Raw genomic sequence first — 17,621 nt, 5'->3', positions numbered from 1 at the left:
CTGTAAACGCTTCATGGCAATTGTGAGCTGAATTATGAACAACTGTGTGTATTTCTGTCGTTCAAAATATTTTTTCCGTTGTCTTAAGGATCTCTCGAGGCTCAGTTATTGTCTTGACAATATAGAAAGGACTAATTTGATACCATTGTTATCCTTACGTGGTATTGTTCCAGGTTTTTTTAAGCGAATAATTTCCGCAATGGCCCTTATAGTTTTGCCTTTTTTATTTGAAAAATATGTCATTCAGATTTTAGAGGAGCATGCAAGCAATTTGAGAAAAAAACAAAAACAGGCTCTGCATTTTAAGCCTCTAGAATACTATTTAATAATTTTGAATTGAATTTTAAATTATTTTCGTTGCATCTGGTTTTTGAAACGCAAATTCTTTAAAATCAATTTCTGAAATTTCTGGCCTCAAGACATTTTCTCAAGCGGATTTAAGCTTAACCGATTACCGGTGGAGAAAAATCAGTTTTTACTTTAAACCATGATGAGTAGAACATGGTGTAACGGTTTGACCAAAAACTAGGCGCGGGGTGAGGAAGCGCTTTTTCACTTTGGAGGGTTGGAGGCGAGGCATCACTATGCAACAGCGAATAACTTTTTCGTGTTTGTTGATATATCCTCACTAACTAGGCAATTGAATTCCGCAAATTCAGGTGTTTTAAGTTGGAAATTGTTTCTTTATTTATGAATATTGGTAGCAAGGTATGTAGCATTGCCATATTTATAATTTAAATGCATCCAAATGATATATTGAGATGCGATAATTTTTATGCCTTAGTTGTTTATAAACAAACCTACTGGCTGGCAATTTTTTTTCCAATATGGCCGATTCTGCTTTTGACATATCGTTACACCATGTCTTTATACATCATGCTTTAAACAATGAACTTTAAACTCTTATTACTAATCAACTATATGCATAATTAACATAAACTGTATTGCATATTAAGCATCAATCTATTCTCTAACGGTGCTGAATAATTTCCTCGTGTAAATTTTCAAGTATAATTGTTGAACTCAAATCAAAGTTTGAATGTCAGGTAATGCCATATGGCATCATACGCCGGGAATGGGTTAGGTTACGATTTTTTATTTTTGCTTATTTTCTGATGGTCTATTTCTGCCACTATTATGTAAATCACCGACACCCGGGGAAGCGACTTCAACTAGAATCTTAACTAACGATCCGTTGATTAACGGACCGGTGCCCACTTTCCCATGCGATAGAAGAACCCAGAGATTTTTCGCCTCAGAAAATCTCCGGAGGGTTGAATCTAGATCAGTTTTGGTTGATTGTGAGTGGATAACGTCACCACACAACCATCGACACCTATGGCGTTGGGATTCGAACCCAGATCCAGCGTGGTTGGTGGAGGCATTACTTGTTTCAGGTTTAAAATATTTTTTTATTATAGTTTAGTTTTCGCCTATTTCAAGTTAACATATAAAATTTTATTGGAATCATTCTTGACTTCTCTGGCCTTTAAAATATTTTTCAGTAATTTGAAGTTTTTACCTTCCCTGGGCTTTGTAGGTTTTTGTTGGCGATTTGTAACCCAAGATTCAAATCTTGTTTCTTTTTAAAGAATATTTTTACATCAACTGTGAAGAATTCGGTACATAACTTTGAAACAAACTCAGACATAAATGACATTAGACGTTGATCCTGTAAAGTGGTGGTTGTTTTGATGTTTGATCGCCGCCACTTACTGTTGAAGCCCTAATCAGTGCGAATGAGAAGGGAGACAAATTAGAGAAAAACAATCGCAGCCGACTGTTAGTGTACAAAACAATTGCGGGTCTAGCGCTAGGATCCTGTTGACTCTAACGGTCGTCTCTCTTAGCCGAGATTCTAACGTATGACGACTGGCTTGTTACTCCAGCACCTTACCCCGAGACCAACTAAATGGTTCCTTGAGCCTTCCAGTGTTTGTGAGATGGCAGAAAATGTATAGTGCGTCAAATTAATACAACAGATCCCAAGCATGTGTAAATGAAAAATAATGTTAAAAATAGACATGATGAATTTCCCGGTTTTCCCGGTTCAGTTCTGAATTCCCGGTTTTTTCCCGGTTTTCAAGGTTTCCCGGTTCGCTGACCACCTTCTATCAGTTGTTCACTAGTTTCGAAGTGATAGCAGGAGCAAAATAGAAATAGCGAAATAAATATAACAATCAATGTCTTTCTAATTTTATAAGAACCATGTGGTCAATTAAAGCATATATTACAGGTTAAAAAGGCGAGCAAGGCCATATGGGTTGACTTTTAATAAAAGCAGCGAAGAAAATCAAAAAGGATGAAAAACTTGCTGCGTTCTATGACCTAAATTAAATAATTTTTTTTTTCACCGAAAATGTCCGGGGTCCGGAAAGCATTACCCGGTCCGTTCCGAAGTCCGGATGGCTTCGTTCCGGTCCGGTCCGGAAAAAAATCGGACTTTAAAGGTTGCGGTCCGATCGGACTTCGGACCGGACCGGACCGGACCGGACTTTTACCGGACCCTACCCGGTCCGATGTCGAACACTAGTCTAACCGCTAAAGCGGACTTCATCTATAGGGTAGTTTAGGGTAATTTGGACCCCTGGGGTGAAATGGACAGGTGCTTTATCTTGGAAAGTGTGACTTTTGTGGATTGCATGTACTACTTTATCTTTTCCTTGAAAAATTTCATGGTGTGCTGTGATAGGTTCACCGCAGTGCCAATGTAAACAAAGAAAACACCAAAAGATGATTTTGCTGTAAGTTTGACGCTCGTGTTTTCATGGTTTTTTGAGAACTTCTTCATTGTTTTCAGTCTCATCAGCTTGGCAGCCGTGTTTGTCTAGTAAAAGGCTACATTTTGATAAAAGATTACAATAACATAGCGGAAGAATAGTGGAATAAATTGCGTTTTTTGTAAGTCGTCCTGTTTGGAGTAAAATGGACAGTTTTTTTGGGGTGATATGGTCAGGTAAGTTTGAAGTAAATTCTTTTGTCGGGCCGATACCGCGGGCATAAAAAAATGGACGTATCCAGCTTTTTACGCACCATAATAGCGGGTGCTATAATGCGCGTTCGTAATTTGTTAACCTCTCTGCTTACTTCAGATTTGTGATTTCTGCAGTTTTGGCAACATTAATGTTGCCAGATTTATTGTTTTTCGTGCGAAATACAAGAAGAGTCAAACTGACGTACACGCTCGTGAATAATAGCTCTAAAATGAGTAACATTTGACGCATTTTCGTAAAAAGTGGAACAACTCTAAATTGAGTAACTCCACAAATACTCAAAACTGAGTAACACTAGGCGTCTTTAAAATGAGTCATTATTACTCAAAATTTTAGTACGACATTACTCATTTTTTGGGTACAGTTCAGTTTCATTACTGGCTAGAAATCCGCCACGGCCAATAAACGACACCACATGTTCATCAATAATTACCTTGTAATAAAAGTAAACAATTATAATGCCATCTGAGGCGCACACAATTAAAAAACATTTGTCACAAACTGAAGCACATCGTAATCATCTTTCAAAATGGACGTCGTTACATGCGACGTTACTCAGAAAGAAGTTATATGGAGGGAAACCAAAAAGTGAGTCAAAGTTACTCAAAATCAAAATCGTATTATTTTGTTTGGTCCTTAGGGTGATCCTTTTTGAATTAGGGTTGCCAAAAATCGACAATCTTTTTTCAAAAATTTATAACTTTTGACTTAGTTTTGAGCAAAAAAAAATTTTTTTTTAAGCCGATTCAAAGATTTAATGGAAAATTTAAGGTATTTGATAGATCTTTCAATAAATAAAAATAAAAAATCGTTCGTCAAAGCACATTCGTTATATATTTTTCCGTTTCACGGAATTAGGGTGACCGGATTTGGAGTGACGATATGCAAACCGGGCTTCAAAAATTGGTAGATCATCCGGTTTTAATGGAATTTTGGGTAAAGAAATATATCACATGCATTTTCAATCACACTGACGAACACACACTCACACATACAAATATACACACACATACACACATACACACATACACATATACACACTCATACACACAGACACACATGCACACGCACAAACACAGACACAGACACACATGCACACACACAAACACAGACACATACACACACACACTCACACTCACACTCACACTCACACACACACACTCACACACACACACTCACACACACACTCACACACACTCACACACACACATGGGTCGCGCGCGCTAGTTTGAATAATTGGAAAAGGGTATTTTTTTGGTCCAAGAATTGTAATTATCATTCCGTATGCTTAATACCACCTTCTACTGTGTATTAAGCAATCATTAATACTATAATACTCACATTGTTTACTCTGTCCATATCACCCCAAACACTGTCCATATTACCCCAATAGCTGTCCATTTTTACCCCAAACGATGTCCGAAAATCATTCTTTTTAATTTCGTTATTTTTTTGTTTTTTTGACCTCATCAATATCGTGATTTTTTTTGTGTTAAAACATAGCAAACAGGTCAATATTGCTATAATACATTACGTTTATGGGATAGACAACACAGCCTACGAAATAACAGGAGTTTTCCTTAGGGGGCCAAATTATCCCAATCTTCCCTATAGCGGAATATAGCGGAGGTAAGAACTTAGTGAGGGACTGGTAGGGAGCCTGAGAATAAACCCATGCGTATCGTAAAGTATCGAACTCATGAACAGGTTTAAATCCCTACGAATGATAAATTCTAATTGCGAAAGCAATCAAATCCTAATAATTAAAATTACAAATTTTCAACAGTGTTGAGAGGTCACCATTTGTGATTGGCCATACAAACTCATTATTTACTCATATTTATCATGATTACTTACTAACAAAAAACGATAACAGTAAAATAAATAACCGTGCAGACAAATCGATCGAGTTTTTGTTAAAAAATTACTTTGTCTCGAGTATATTGTTTTATTGTGTAAAACAACGTTTACGTGGGGAATACTAATACTTCAATAATTATTAGAGTACTTATACTTATTAGAGATCCTATTTCACAGAGAGTTGTGAACTGAGGTCAGGAATCGATGTGAATAATTAATTGGTATGACATGGGGTTACGCATAATTATTATGAGTATATACCAAAAGTAATTAAATTATGGACATTGGGGAGAACGCAAAATTTATATTACTTGTTTTTGACTTTAACCTGATAATTAATAATTTTAGGATTCAACTTTCCCATTTATTGAGATACATGCTGGCTTAATTGTCCATAGTGGATATTATCCTTTTTATGCATAAAGCTGGAGCTCATCAACAGGTCCTGCCCTTTTTTACTCTATGCATGCATATAAAGTTGTGTACTGTGTGTTCACCTGTTGCTTCCATTTCAACTCGATAGATGGGTAGAGCTTGCATGCACTTGGATACGAAAAATGTTTCCAGTATGCAAGGTGCATGCGTGATATGGTTCATTTTATTTCAGAAGGCTATGCACTAACGCCGGTTTAGAGCGAATATCGTTTGACAAAGCAATGTTGAACTATTGAGCAATTGGTTGAATCCTAAAATATACACATTAAAAAGTATGCCGATACATCTCTAAAGCATTTCCATTGACCTTTGCTGTGATAATACCATAGAGGTGGAAAGTGCAGCAAATGCCATAACAGGATTTTCTGCTTATCGGTGACGTAAGAGTTATAAATTTTCCCCCCATCCCGTTCCAACTGCTGTTCGGTCGCCTGCCTTCCTATCGATGCAGTTCGCTTTTCCTCCCACGGGAGGGAATATTGTACCGTATGCTATTGATGGTGTTGTTTCTGCTAGCATTGGCTGAGGGGGAGTATATAGTTTAACGCACACCTTTATTCCTGCCTCCAACAGGTTCGCTGTACCGTTGTATCGATGTAGAGTGGAAGGAACACCAATATTAACCATTGTCGAATACAGCTCCGGCACAGTTCATCGCGAGAATTCGCCGCGAAAGGATGTGAGCGAGCGTTCAGGACAGGAACACGATTTACTGCCGGTCAGGCGACTGGACAAGGATCGGTTACAGCAACTCTTCTGCCTAGTGTTTTCGGTGTTGGATTAAAGTGAGCTTCTTTGCTGTGATACTGTGACCGTTCTTTTGGTAGCAAGTGAAATTCGTGAAATGTCGAGGAAACTTGATTTGTAATTAGATACTTTTGGGGTGGTGCACGCGTAACATTGCATAATCTAATTACTGTGGCTTTGAAACGTAAACGACTAACACAATAGTTCTATGACTGCGAACTTTCAATTAAACATGGTGTTAGGAGATTTAGTTAGCTAGAATGTTTTTTTTTATAGTTTTGTGGCTCACAGTCTCAAATGCGCAAAAACTTCACCGGTGCGGGAAATTTTATGATCACACTATGAAAAAGTATTTGACCATCAGTTTAATATGATCCTAGTGTTCAAACTAGATAGTGATAGTAACAGTATTCGAATTTTCAACTAAAGTTTTTTTTTGCCATGATACTTTTCCATAATGTATTATAAATTCTGATGAAAAATGTTTACAAAGAGAGAATGGACTAAACTGTGCGTTTTGATGTGATTCGTTTAATGCAATCACAAGTATATTGTGCTAGATGATTCGAAGACATCTAATCTATTCTCAACTACTTCTTAACAAGTTATTTTCTCGTCCCGTTTGCCCTTCATGCACCCAAGTGCCGGAAGAGGAACGTGAGTTTCTGACGTTGGATGAGCTGAAGCCGCACCAGCTGACCGAGCTCGGCGTGGCAGTTTCCTCGTACTCGCCGCAGGCTCAGCAGCACGCGCTAGTTCCGGCGGCAGCGTTATCTAGTCACATCACCGGCAATCCCGTCATCAGTACCGGCGGATTGCTGCAAAATTACCACCATCACAACGTGTTCTACAACATCCATGCAGCTCGGTCGCCCAACACAAAGTAATCATCACGGCCGGCACGGTTAGACAATTTGCGGGATTAGTAACTTCGAAACTACACCATTGATGATGTTGGCCAAAGGTCGATACAAATTTTGTTCGATTGAATTTGTATTCATATTGAGACCGCAAATTTTGTAATCGCTTTCTAATCGTTGTGATCGTAGTGTTCATGTCATGTCTTTTGAATTACTCTCAATTTTTAAATTATTTTCGCAAAAATTATTAATTAATTTAAACCATAATCATCAAAACAATAGGATAATTAGTACACATACTTTCGGTCAGCTATGAAAGCTTACTAATCGTAACATTTAATGTGTTCTAATCAGTGCAAACACCGGAGGAAATGAGCATTTGACGGCGTCAGAAATTGTATCTTCCAACTCCGCTGTGTTGGATTCAATGCAGAGAAGTATGTCCAGTGTGTCCAATCATAACAGCCATCAGCAAAATTTGCAAGATAGTGGTAGTGAAAATCATCAACATTTATCCGGCAATGATCATGGGCACCGTCTTCATCAACAGCAACAGCATGCACCACACACGGATAGCAGTGGAAACGGTGCTGCGGAGGAGGGAAGAAAACGTAAATTTTCCTTTAAGTGAGTACTCTAGTGATTATGCATTACTATTCAGTAGGTATCGGCATCAAAAAGAAGATTTATTATGTGTATCAGAAGAGAAGATTCTGATAGTTAGGTGAGAACGTTAGAGGATTTAATTCGTAAACTTTCGTGGTTCGAGTTTTTCTTTGTGGATTTTTGGCCTGATATGAACTGACTTCGTTCCGATTTCGTCTCAAAATCTGTTTTGAAGATTGCAAACTTAAACCCCCGCTTTGATTTTGCAAACTATTGAAGAAAATTATTTTAAATAATGTCTAATGTGTGATCGGATTAACAATCCGCAAAATATTCCGTTTGGCAGTCCGCTAATTCGCTAATCGCTAGTTTGTTTTTTTTTGTTCATCTATAATTTATTTGACACGGCACAAATACAATTTAATGTTTAACGGCGCCTATTATATCTGGTAGCTTACTTTCTAAAGTATCTTAATAACTAAAAGCAAATTTTTTATCCTCGCTGCCGACTACGAGCTGAAACTAAATGTAACTTAAAGCTATAATATTTTGCATTAAAAGCACTGGTTTACTGTATGATGGTTTTCATTGCCATAAGTAAGCACATGTTCCGCTGCTGGGCCAAGATATTACGGACTGGCATATTGGGTTGTCTCCCTCGGGCCTTGAGAGTATCGTGCGGGTCTGATTGCTGTTTCCGGATCCGGGGTCTTAACGTGTTCTTGTCGTTAGGCTGGATGCAGGCGGAAGGGGGTAGGACTAAACTGGGGCGTGGATGGATTTTAGGAAAACGTATATAAGAGACATGTAGGATAGGTCACGGCTCGCCAAGACATCACGAACAGGAACAGCCGACTGCCTACCTTCGGCCTGCAGGGAAACTATTAATTTAGACCTGGCGTCACGGTGTACAGGGCATGACCAAACAACGTGCTCTATGTCGTGATAACCTTCACCACAGGCACAGATACCACTTTCCCCGAGCCCAACACGACGGAGATGCGCGTCAAATCTATAGTGATTGGACATAAGCCGGGACATCACGCAAATGAAATCCCGACCTACATCCAACCCCTTGAACCACGGGTTCGTCGACACCTTGGGGATTATGGAATGTAACCACCTTCCCAGTTCCCCTCTGGGTAATCGCTAGTTAGCGACGCTCGTTTAGCGTTTAGCGATTATCGAGCTATATTTTCCAGTTAGCGGGTTAGCGATTAGCGTCGCTAAATTTTCAGTTAGCGGTGCCCACCACTGCCGTTTGGTTATTCAATGTAAAATACCTTGCTAAAATTAAAATAAATATTTCTAACTAAATAACTGAGAAAAGCGTTGAAATGAGAAGTATTATGGTAACTGTTACTTCTAAAGTTTATATTAATTTAGTGATAAGAAATGCTGATTGAAATTTTAATGTTTTGCAAAAAATAGTACATATGTACTTAAAACACAATTTTGTACATTCAAGTGTATGATAACAGAATTTGATATAATTCTGTACTTTTCATCATTCTGGCATATCAAGAATATTACAGGCTTTGTTATTTCTATCAAGTTCAGATATATTTGTGTTTCCTGCCAAAAATCTTACAAAACTTGCTATAATTTGTAATAAACAGTAAGTAATTTTGATAGGAATTTCGATATTTCAACTAACGTGACCAAGTTTAGAACACAAGTTGATTCAAAAAGTTCGTAACAAAATACCAAGATTTGTCATAATCCTAATATTTTTGACTGATCAAAAAATCCAGTGAAAGCGAGAGTGTCGTCAAAAGGCTATTAATAATGATAATAAAGTGTTATCTTTCAACATTTACTTAACTGCAAGTAACAAGCGTTGTACTTGCATACAATTTTTTATAAAAAATATTCCTTTTTTCGTTTCGGTGTTATTTATTTTTAAAACTTGGCTATTCAGCTTAACTGAACAAAATTAATTTTTTTGACAGATGGCCATTGAACGTATGCCTGACCATAGGTAGGTTTGAACCATAGAAACACAAACAAAACCATTCAAAATGGCTGTTAAAGCTTATTCGTGCTCTGACAAGCACGAACGAGTGATTTTTGAGAACTGCTTATGCAAAATGGTACAAAAGCATTGTTTTATCAACATGTAGAAAATAAGTTCACAATGTATTTTCACTAAAAAACATGATAAAACTGAAGTGTCCAAAGTAGCCCCGTATGCGAAAAGAAGCACCGCACGACGGTACCAAGCATTAATACTACAGATCTGAGCAGTATGACTTACCACTTCAGCAGTGTTGCCACATTTTCATCTGTACTGAAAGGGTAAAAATCTTTTTCATCTGTACCTTTTTTCTGAAAATCTGTACCAAAATCTGGACCTGTAAAATTTGTGCTGCATTGAAGGTTTACTTTTGTTAGCCTTAGAAAAGTTACACAGGTTGCAAGTCATTCATTTAGTTGATGATGTTAACACATATTTTTGTTGAATTTGGAATTTGTTTTCAACTGTCACGAGAAGGAAAGCAGAATAACAGTAATGTTTGCATCAAAACACGGGTTGGCCCTTCGCATCGAGCTTTACAGAAATGTTTGGTTATGTTTTGTTTACCAAGTGATCCACCCCACCTTAAGTGATTTCAAGTGCACCGAGGAAGAAATATCAGTTTAATTAACGGACCCTTTAAAAAATCTGTACTCATTTGTACCTTTTAAAAAAATCTGTAATCTATTTTATTTATTTATTTATTTATTTATTTCGTCAAACAAAAGTAGACTACATATGTTTAAAACTAACTTACATGCTATATGCTATTTATACTAGTGGGAGCAAAAAAAAGAGTTTATACATAATTGAATAATAATTTCTTCACTTGACGGATTATTACAATTTTTTTACACCAAATGTAAAAATATTTTATCTCGTTACGAAAAATATTTACATCATCAGCGTTTTTAATTTCAATGAAAAGTTTAATATCGTCGGCATAAATAAGAATTTTTACATGTTTTAGAATAAAGGAAATGTCGTTTACAAATAATATAAATAGTAGAGGGCCCAAGTGAGAGCCTTGAGGAACTCCTGAGGTTACCTGAATAGGTTTCGATATTCTACCTTTAAATTTGACTGTTTGTTGACGATCTGTCAAATACGATTCAATCCATTTGAGTAATTGTGGATGAATTCCAATTTTTCGTAACTTGAAGAGAAGCAGGGGTATATCAATGCGATCGAAAGCTTTACTGAAGTCAGTATATAAGGTTTCAACATAATTACCTTTATCCATTGCGTTCAAAAAGAAGTTAATAAACTCGAGTTAGTTAGTTGTTGTTGAGCGCCCTTTGAAAAAACCGTGTTGCGTTGGGGTAATTCTATTTTTTATTTGGTGGAATAACTTTTTGTTTATTATTGCTTCAAAAAGCTTAGGTATACAGGAAAGAATGGCTATGCCTCGATAGTTGCTAATGTCGGTTTTTTTACCAGATTTGAACACAGGCACTAGATATGAGTTTTTCCATAATTTCGGGAAGCAACCGGATTCCAGCGACATATTGAAAATCAAGAACAGTGGGGAAGTTAGCTCTTTAGCTAAATGTTTCATGAATGCTGGCGGAATTCCGTCTGGTCCCGGACCTTTAGACGCATCCAGAGCTTTTAAAGTATCTTCAATTTCGCGTGCGCTGACATGTTCAATATTGAAATAGTTGGGAACTCAGAAAAGTTGGTGAAGAATGTATAGTCACGATCAGATTCGGAGAAAGTTGTATAATTTTGTTGAAAAAAAATCAGCAAATAGATCAGAGATGTATGCCGGGTTCTCTTCAACTTTGTCATGCAGTTGCATTTTTGAAGGAAAATTTTCAGATTTTAACTTTGATTTAACATATTTGAAAAAATTTTTTGGACAGGATTTGATTTCAAGCTCAGTCTTTAATGTGAACTCTTTAATTCGCCGCAAATGTTAAGATAAGTTGTTGAAGCATCACGATTTTTATGAGTTTTGTATTTTTTATGTGCTTTTTGTTTTTTGTTTTTTAAGTTTTTAATTTGTCTATTGTACCAGACTGGGTATTTGGAATTGCCATGACGTCTTATTCTTTTCAATGGTATTTCGCTAATAAATAAATCAGATAATATGTTATAAAAATTTTCTATAGCCGAATCGACGTTTCCGTCTTCAAACAATACATCTTGCCAGTTGATACTATTTAGTTTATGTTTTAATTCATCATAGTTTGCTGACTGAAAGTCAAAAACATCTTCGAATTCATATTCGTCAGGTCTTTTATTCACATGCACAAATAAAGGAAACTCTATTGCTGTATGATAAACTTCGTTCTTCCATAATGGTTGTAATGAATTCGTCACACAAAAGTCTTCACTAATGTTGGACATTAACAGATCTAGATAACAATTTTGTCCATTTTTCACATGATTTATTTGATTAAGACCAAGACTAGAGGTTTTTTCAAAAAGAAGTTGCAGCGTTTCATTTTCGCCAATAATAGGAAGTAAAATGCTATGGTTATCGATTTCCGGAATAAAATCAATGTTGCGTTGATCTACTCCCTCTTAAACTGAGAGAGCAAATAAATGTTTACCCTAACACGTGATGATAAAGAGTGAAAAGGAACTCTGCGACTAAAATACTCTACGCCTAAATGTGGATAATTACTCACTCTGTGTGAGAGAAAGTCTAGTTCTCCAAGGGGTTTGGCAGGTAGAAAAGGAAATTTGGGCGAAAATCAAGAGAACGGAAGAAGCCTGCTATTTTACCGCATTCCACACTCACATGATTTTTAAATTACGCTGGACAAAACATAATATTATTACATTCACATTATTGTGATTGGAGTGAAATAATTAAATATAATTTGATTTCGTTAAAAGTAAATTTTTCAAAAAGCCCAATAATAAAATGAAATATTCAAAACAAAAAAAAAAACTTCAACTGTAGACCTACGTTGGGGTAAAACGAGTGAGAGTTATATCCTTTGTACGCAGGGTCGGATTTAGACGCACGGGGCAGAGGTAAAAAAATTTTAAAATTTATTTTTCGCTAGAAGCAAAAAAAAATTAGGAAATTCAGTGATTCTCAGAAAAATCGATTGATGATGACTTCTAGCTAATTGTAATATGGAATATGTTCCGAAGTCGTAAAAGTTGTAAAATAAAGAATCTGTGAAGTTTCACGGAAAAAACGATTCGAATAATATATGCTTCTCATATTTCATCAACGAAAACGACCCGCCAACGTAAGATTAGTCGTATTTTTTCAACGAAGGACTACGGTTAAATCTATCCACTTCGAAGAAAAGTTTTGGAAAACTTATACTGGAAAAAATATACAAAAAGAAAACCACAAAAAAATTCATGATAAAAAATATAAAAGGGGAACTGCTCCATTATTCATCTCAGCCCATATATTCATCTCATACAACATGAAAACACAATTTCTTCTCAAACTAATCTGCTAATCCATGAAATGGATTCTTCTTAGTTCACTTTAGATGTCTCATAAAGTATAATCCTCAAAAACTCACTTAAAAGCACTAAATTTGATATTGTAGTCGGGCATCTGCACGCGAAAACTCATTTAATTCAATCACCTACCTCAGAAAACAAAATCGGCGCATTGTTCTATACGGCTACAACGGGACTTGTTCAGCAGCCAATCAAAGTGTTTTTCATCATTAGCGGACCACTTTTTATTTTAATCACTAAACAAGAACACTCACTACACTAAGAATACTTTAATCTTTGAAATGTTCACCTCAAATTTCCAAAAACAAGCTTGAACTAGTAGCAATATATGAGATGAATTTATATAATTCCTAAATTTAAACTGTATGTATTTTCGTCTGTTTTCACTGCGTTGAAGAAAATCAAAAGTTGCCGAATCACTTTCTGTTAATACGAAAAAATCATACTGAACATGTTGAAATATTCCGACATAATTGACATAAATCTACAGCACTGTAGTGGTTACCTAGGTTACCAAGTTTGCACGTATACTACTACAGCGAATATCTAGAGAACCTACTACGACGGCCTGCTGCTACGTTCATTCATGATAATGTGATTCATTCATGATTAAAATTGTGATGAATATGGGGGCGTCGTGAGATGAATAATTGAGCAGCGATTCAAGTTTTGAGATCGATATGGAAGCGTTGTGAAAAATTGTTTGTTTTACAAAATTCAGGATAAATCTAGCTAAGTTGCCTCAATATATTCCATAAGAGCACGTAAGCGTATTTTGTTCATTTGTTCAATGATTTCGTAAAAAACTGGTGTTTAATCCGTGCATTCTTCGTGCACATTGGCTTAATGAGATGAATAATGAAGCAGTTCCCCTATTTGATTTCTCTCTCAATGTGTTTTATATTTTTTACCGTTTGAAAAATGAACTGACTGTTAGTAGTAAAATTAGTCTTTTTAAGTCAATCATTTCACCACATATAGATTTTTGTTCATCCACACTATTTCTTGCAAACAATACACAAATGTTGAGACTGCAGCGCTTACAAAATAAAGTAATGCGATTAATATTAAGATGTAATAGATACACTTCCTCGAGTTTCATGCTGGACGCATTGCAATGGCTTTCTGTGAAGCAAAGAGTATATTTTTTGACAATGGTGTTTCTATATAAAATTCTGAATAATATGCTGCCTCGCTATTTGTGTGGATCGAATTGATAGAGGAAGTGATTTTCATAGGTACAACACTAGAAACGCGGATGATGCTAGAACACCACATTTTTTATTCGGAAGATCACAGAACTCTCTGTTGTACAAAGGAATTAACTTATTCAATTCGATGCCAAGACAAGTAAAACGTTCAGCAACAATGGCGGAGTTTAAAAGGCTTTGTATTTCACACATAAAGTCTGTTTTGTAGACATATTATATATAAATTTTTTGTAAATTAATGAAGAAGATTGTAAAATTTAAATATTTTTTTCTAATTTATTGGGTACATTAAGTTATTATGTTCATTGATGATGATGGATTTTTGTTTGAATTTAGTTTTATAATAATTAATATTATTAATTATTCGCGCGCGTAGACTGACATAGACAACCTGGATATTGAGTACATCAGGTTTAAACCCCTGAATAGAAACAAAAAGCATAACGGGTTGATAAGTTGCTTTTTGGTTTGTTATAGTATATATGCTGTTACCTTTATTTTCTTAATTTATCTGCTTTTACGATTTAAAACTGAAAAGGCTTGGGTTTGCCTGTGGACTGTAGAGCTCGTTATCGGGAATTATAGTGTCGTAGGATCTCTCTCGTAGTTCTGGATCGTTATCTAGAACCAATTCTGATTAGTTAACGCTCCTAAATGTTAGGTTCAATTCCTAACCAAGTCCAGATAATTTTCGGGTTGGAAACGTTCTGGATGAGCCTTGGATCAATGTTATTGAAGAATCGTTTTTTTTCATGTTTTTTTTAAATTATAGGAATTCTTTTGAAGGGTTACTATGTCTGTATTAATAACCAGTCCGTTACTTGTTTGTCAACTGGTTACATTGTATGACTCTATATAATATCTTACTTAGATAAATCGACCAGCTCAAACCGATGTTGGGGTATGAGGTGGGACCATCATCATCATTATCATGTTTCGCTAGAAGACAGTTTGAGTTTTTTTTTCAAGTTTACCTGGTTAGATACGTAAAGTAATCATTAATCATCATCAATACACCCTTTTGAAAAGCAAATCTTGACAAGGACAACTATAGTTAATAGCAAAACTTTTTTATATAAAAGACAAGTTTTGTACGTATGTTTGAATGTATGTTCCAGCATTACTCTTGAATGCCTGAACCGATTTCCAAACTTGGCATACGAGTTCCTATTACAAAGGAAGTGGGACGAATTGAAAACGCCTTGTTTCGTGAAGAAGATCAAGGTTTTTCGTGTATTATGGGAATATACTGATAGTATTCGTAGTTTTTCGGGCCCTCTGTCATATCTGGAAGCCAGAAGTTGGTGTCCAGAATGCCCGTGAATTGATGTTTAATGACATTTGAAATTTAATTGGTTCCAAGAAACCCGCGAAAATCGATCATATAATCTAAACATATAAAAATACAGCTCTGTCTGTCTGTCTGTCTGTCTATCTGTCTGATTCATATAGGCTTGGAAACTACCGAACCGATCGACGTGAAATTTTGTATATAGGGGTTTTAGGGGCCGGGAAAGGTGACTAAGATAGTTAGAGACCCCTCCCTATTCTGCAAGGGAGGGGTCCCATACAAATGAAACACAAATTTCTGCACATCTCGAAAACTAACCAAGCAAATTGAACCAAAATTGGCATGTGGGTGTTTTTTAGGAGTAACAAATATGTCCATCTTGATACGACACCCTTCCCTCTTCTGGAAGGGAGGGGTCCCATACAAAACTTCTGCACATCTCGAAAACTAACCAAGCAAATGAAACCAAATTTGGTAAATGGATGTTTTTAGGAGTAATAAATATGTCCATGTTGGTTCGACACCCTTCCCTCCTCTGGAAGGGAGGGGTCCCATACAAATGAAACACAAATTTCTGAACATCTCGAGAACTAACCAAGCAAATGGAACCAAATTTGGCAAATGGATGTTCTTAGGAGTAATAAATATGTCCATGTTGGTTCGACACCCCTCCCCTCTTGCGGAAAGGAGGGGTCCCATACAAATGAAACACAAATTTCTGCACATCTCGAGAACTAACCAAGTAAATAGAACCTAATTCGGTAGGTGAATGTTTTAGGTGTAACAAACATGTCCATAATGTTTCGACACCCTTCCTTCTTCTGGCATGTCTCCAAATACCATTTCGAAATCCAAGATGGCGACTTCCCGTTTCTAAAAAATAGCGGCAAATGACCTAATACCACCCAACATGGGTATTTTCGGAATTGTTATGATGCACTGAAGCCACAAATCGACCTCAGACAACATTTCGAATTGTAAGAAGGCGACTTCCGGTGTCTGGAAAACATCCGAAAATGAACAAATACCACCCAATATGAATGTTTCTTCAACCAGATTGACGCTCAGAGGCCAAAAATTGTCTCCTAATGCCATTCTGAAATTCAAGATGGCGACTTCCGGTTTCTGAAAAACAGCGGCAAATGATCAAATACCACCCAATATGGGTATTTCCGGGATTGTTATGATGCACTGAAGCCACAAATTGACCTCAGACAACATTTCAAATTGTAAGAAGGCGACTTCCGGTGTCTGGAAAACGGCCGAAAATGATCAAATACCACTTAATATGAGCGTTTCTTTAATCAGATTTACGCACGGAGGCCAGAAATTGTTCCCAAATGCCATTTCGAAATCCAAGATGGCGACTTCCGGTTTCCGAAAAACAGCGGCGAATGACCAAATACCACCCAATATGGGTATTTCCGGAATTGTTATGATGCACTGAAGCCACAAATCGACCTATCAACCTCAGACAACATTTTGAATTGTAAGAAGGCGACTTCCGGTGTCTGGAAAACAGCCGAAAATGACCAAATTCCACCCAATATGAGTATTTCTTTAACCAGATTGACGCTCAGAGGCCAAAAATTGTCTCCTAATGCCATTTTGAAATCCAAGATGGCGACTTACGGTTTCTGAAAAACAGCGGCTAATGACCAAATACCACCCAATATGGGTATTTCCGGAATGGTTATAACGCACTGAAGCCACAAATCGACCCCAGACAACATTTTGAATTGTGAGATGGCGACCGGTGTCTGAAAAAAAAACAGCCTAAAGTGACCGAATACCACCCAATATGGATAACTCTGGAACGAGAATGAAGCTGAAAATTGACCTCAGACACCATTATGAATTGTAAGATGGCAACTTCCGGTTTCTAGAAAACAGCCAAAAATGGCCGATATCCATACAATATGAGTATCTTCGGAACCAGAATAATACACAGGAGCTAGAATCGACCACAGACACCATTTTGAATTCGAAGATGGTGACACCCGGTTTCTGGAAAACAGCCGAAAATGACCAAATAACACCCAATATGGGCGTTTCTTTAACCAGAATGACGCTCAGGGGCCGGTAATTGTCTAAAAAGGTCATTTTTTAAACCAAGATGGCGACCTACGGTTCCTGAAAATAGCCCAAAGTGACCAAATA

The 17,621-nt window shown here is 36.7% G+C and overlaps 1 protein-coding gene across 7 annotated transcripts in view; it reads left to right on the top strand.

Annotated features, from left to right (window-relative positions):
* The window catches only part of LOC129720683 (protein cycle), a 57,764-nt gene that overhangs the window by 20,774 nt on the left and 19,369 nt on the right, over positions 1–17,621 (top strand). For 3 of the 7 annotated variants that reach the window (XM_055672247.1, XM_055672246.1, XM_055672245.1), the window contains 3 exons: positions 5,862–6,073; positions 6,678–6,918; positions 7,250–7,522. The exons of 1 other annotated variant lie outside the window; for it this stretch is intronic. In XM_055672247.1, coding sequence (XP_055528222.1) covers position 6,073; positions 6,678–6,918; positions 7,250–7,522 — 515 coding nt within the window. In that variant the 5' untranslated portion in view covers positions 5,862–6,072. Of the gene's footprint in view, positions 1–5,861; positions 6,074–6,677; positions 7,000–7,249; positions 7,523–17,621 lie in introns of those variants that run through there. 3 more of the 7 variants (XM_055672249.1, XM_055672250.1, XM_055672248.1) reach the window with 3 other exon arrangements.

This window comes from Wyeomyia smithii, chromosome 2, assembly GCF_029784165.1.
Source record: "Wyeomyia smithii strain HCP4-BCI-WySm-NY-G18 chromosome 2, ASM2978416v1, whole genome shotgun sequence".
Taxonomy (NCBI): domain Eukaryota; kingdom Metazoa; phylum Arthropoda; class Insecta; order Diptera; family Culicidae; genus Wyeomyia; species Wyeomyia smithii.
Note: the sequence above shows the minus strand (reverse complement) of the source record. Positions and strands in the feature narration are given on the sequence as shown.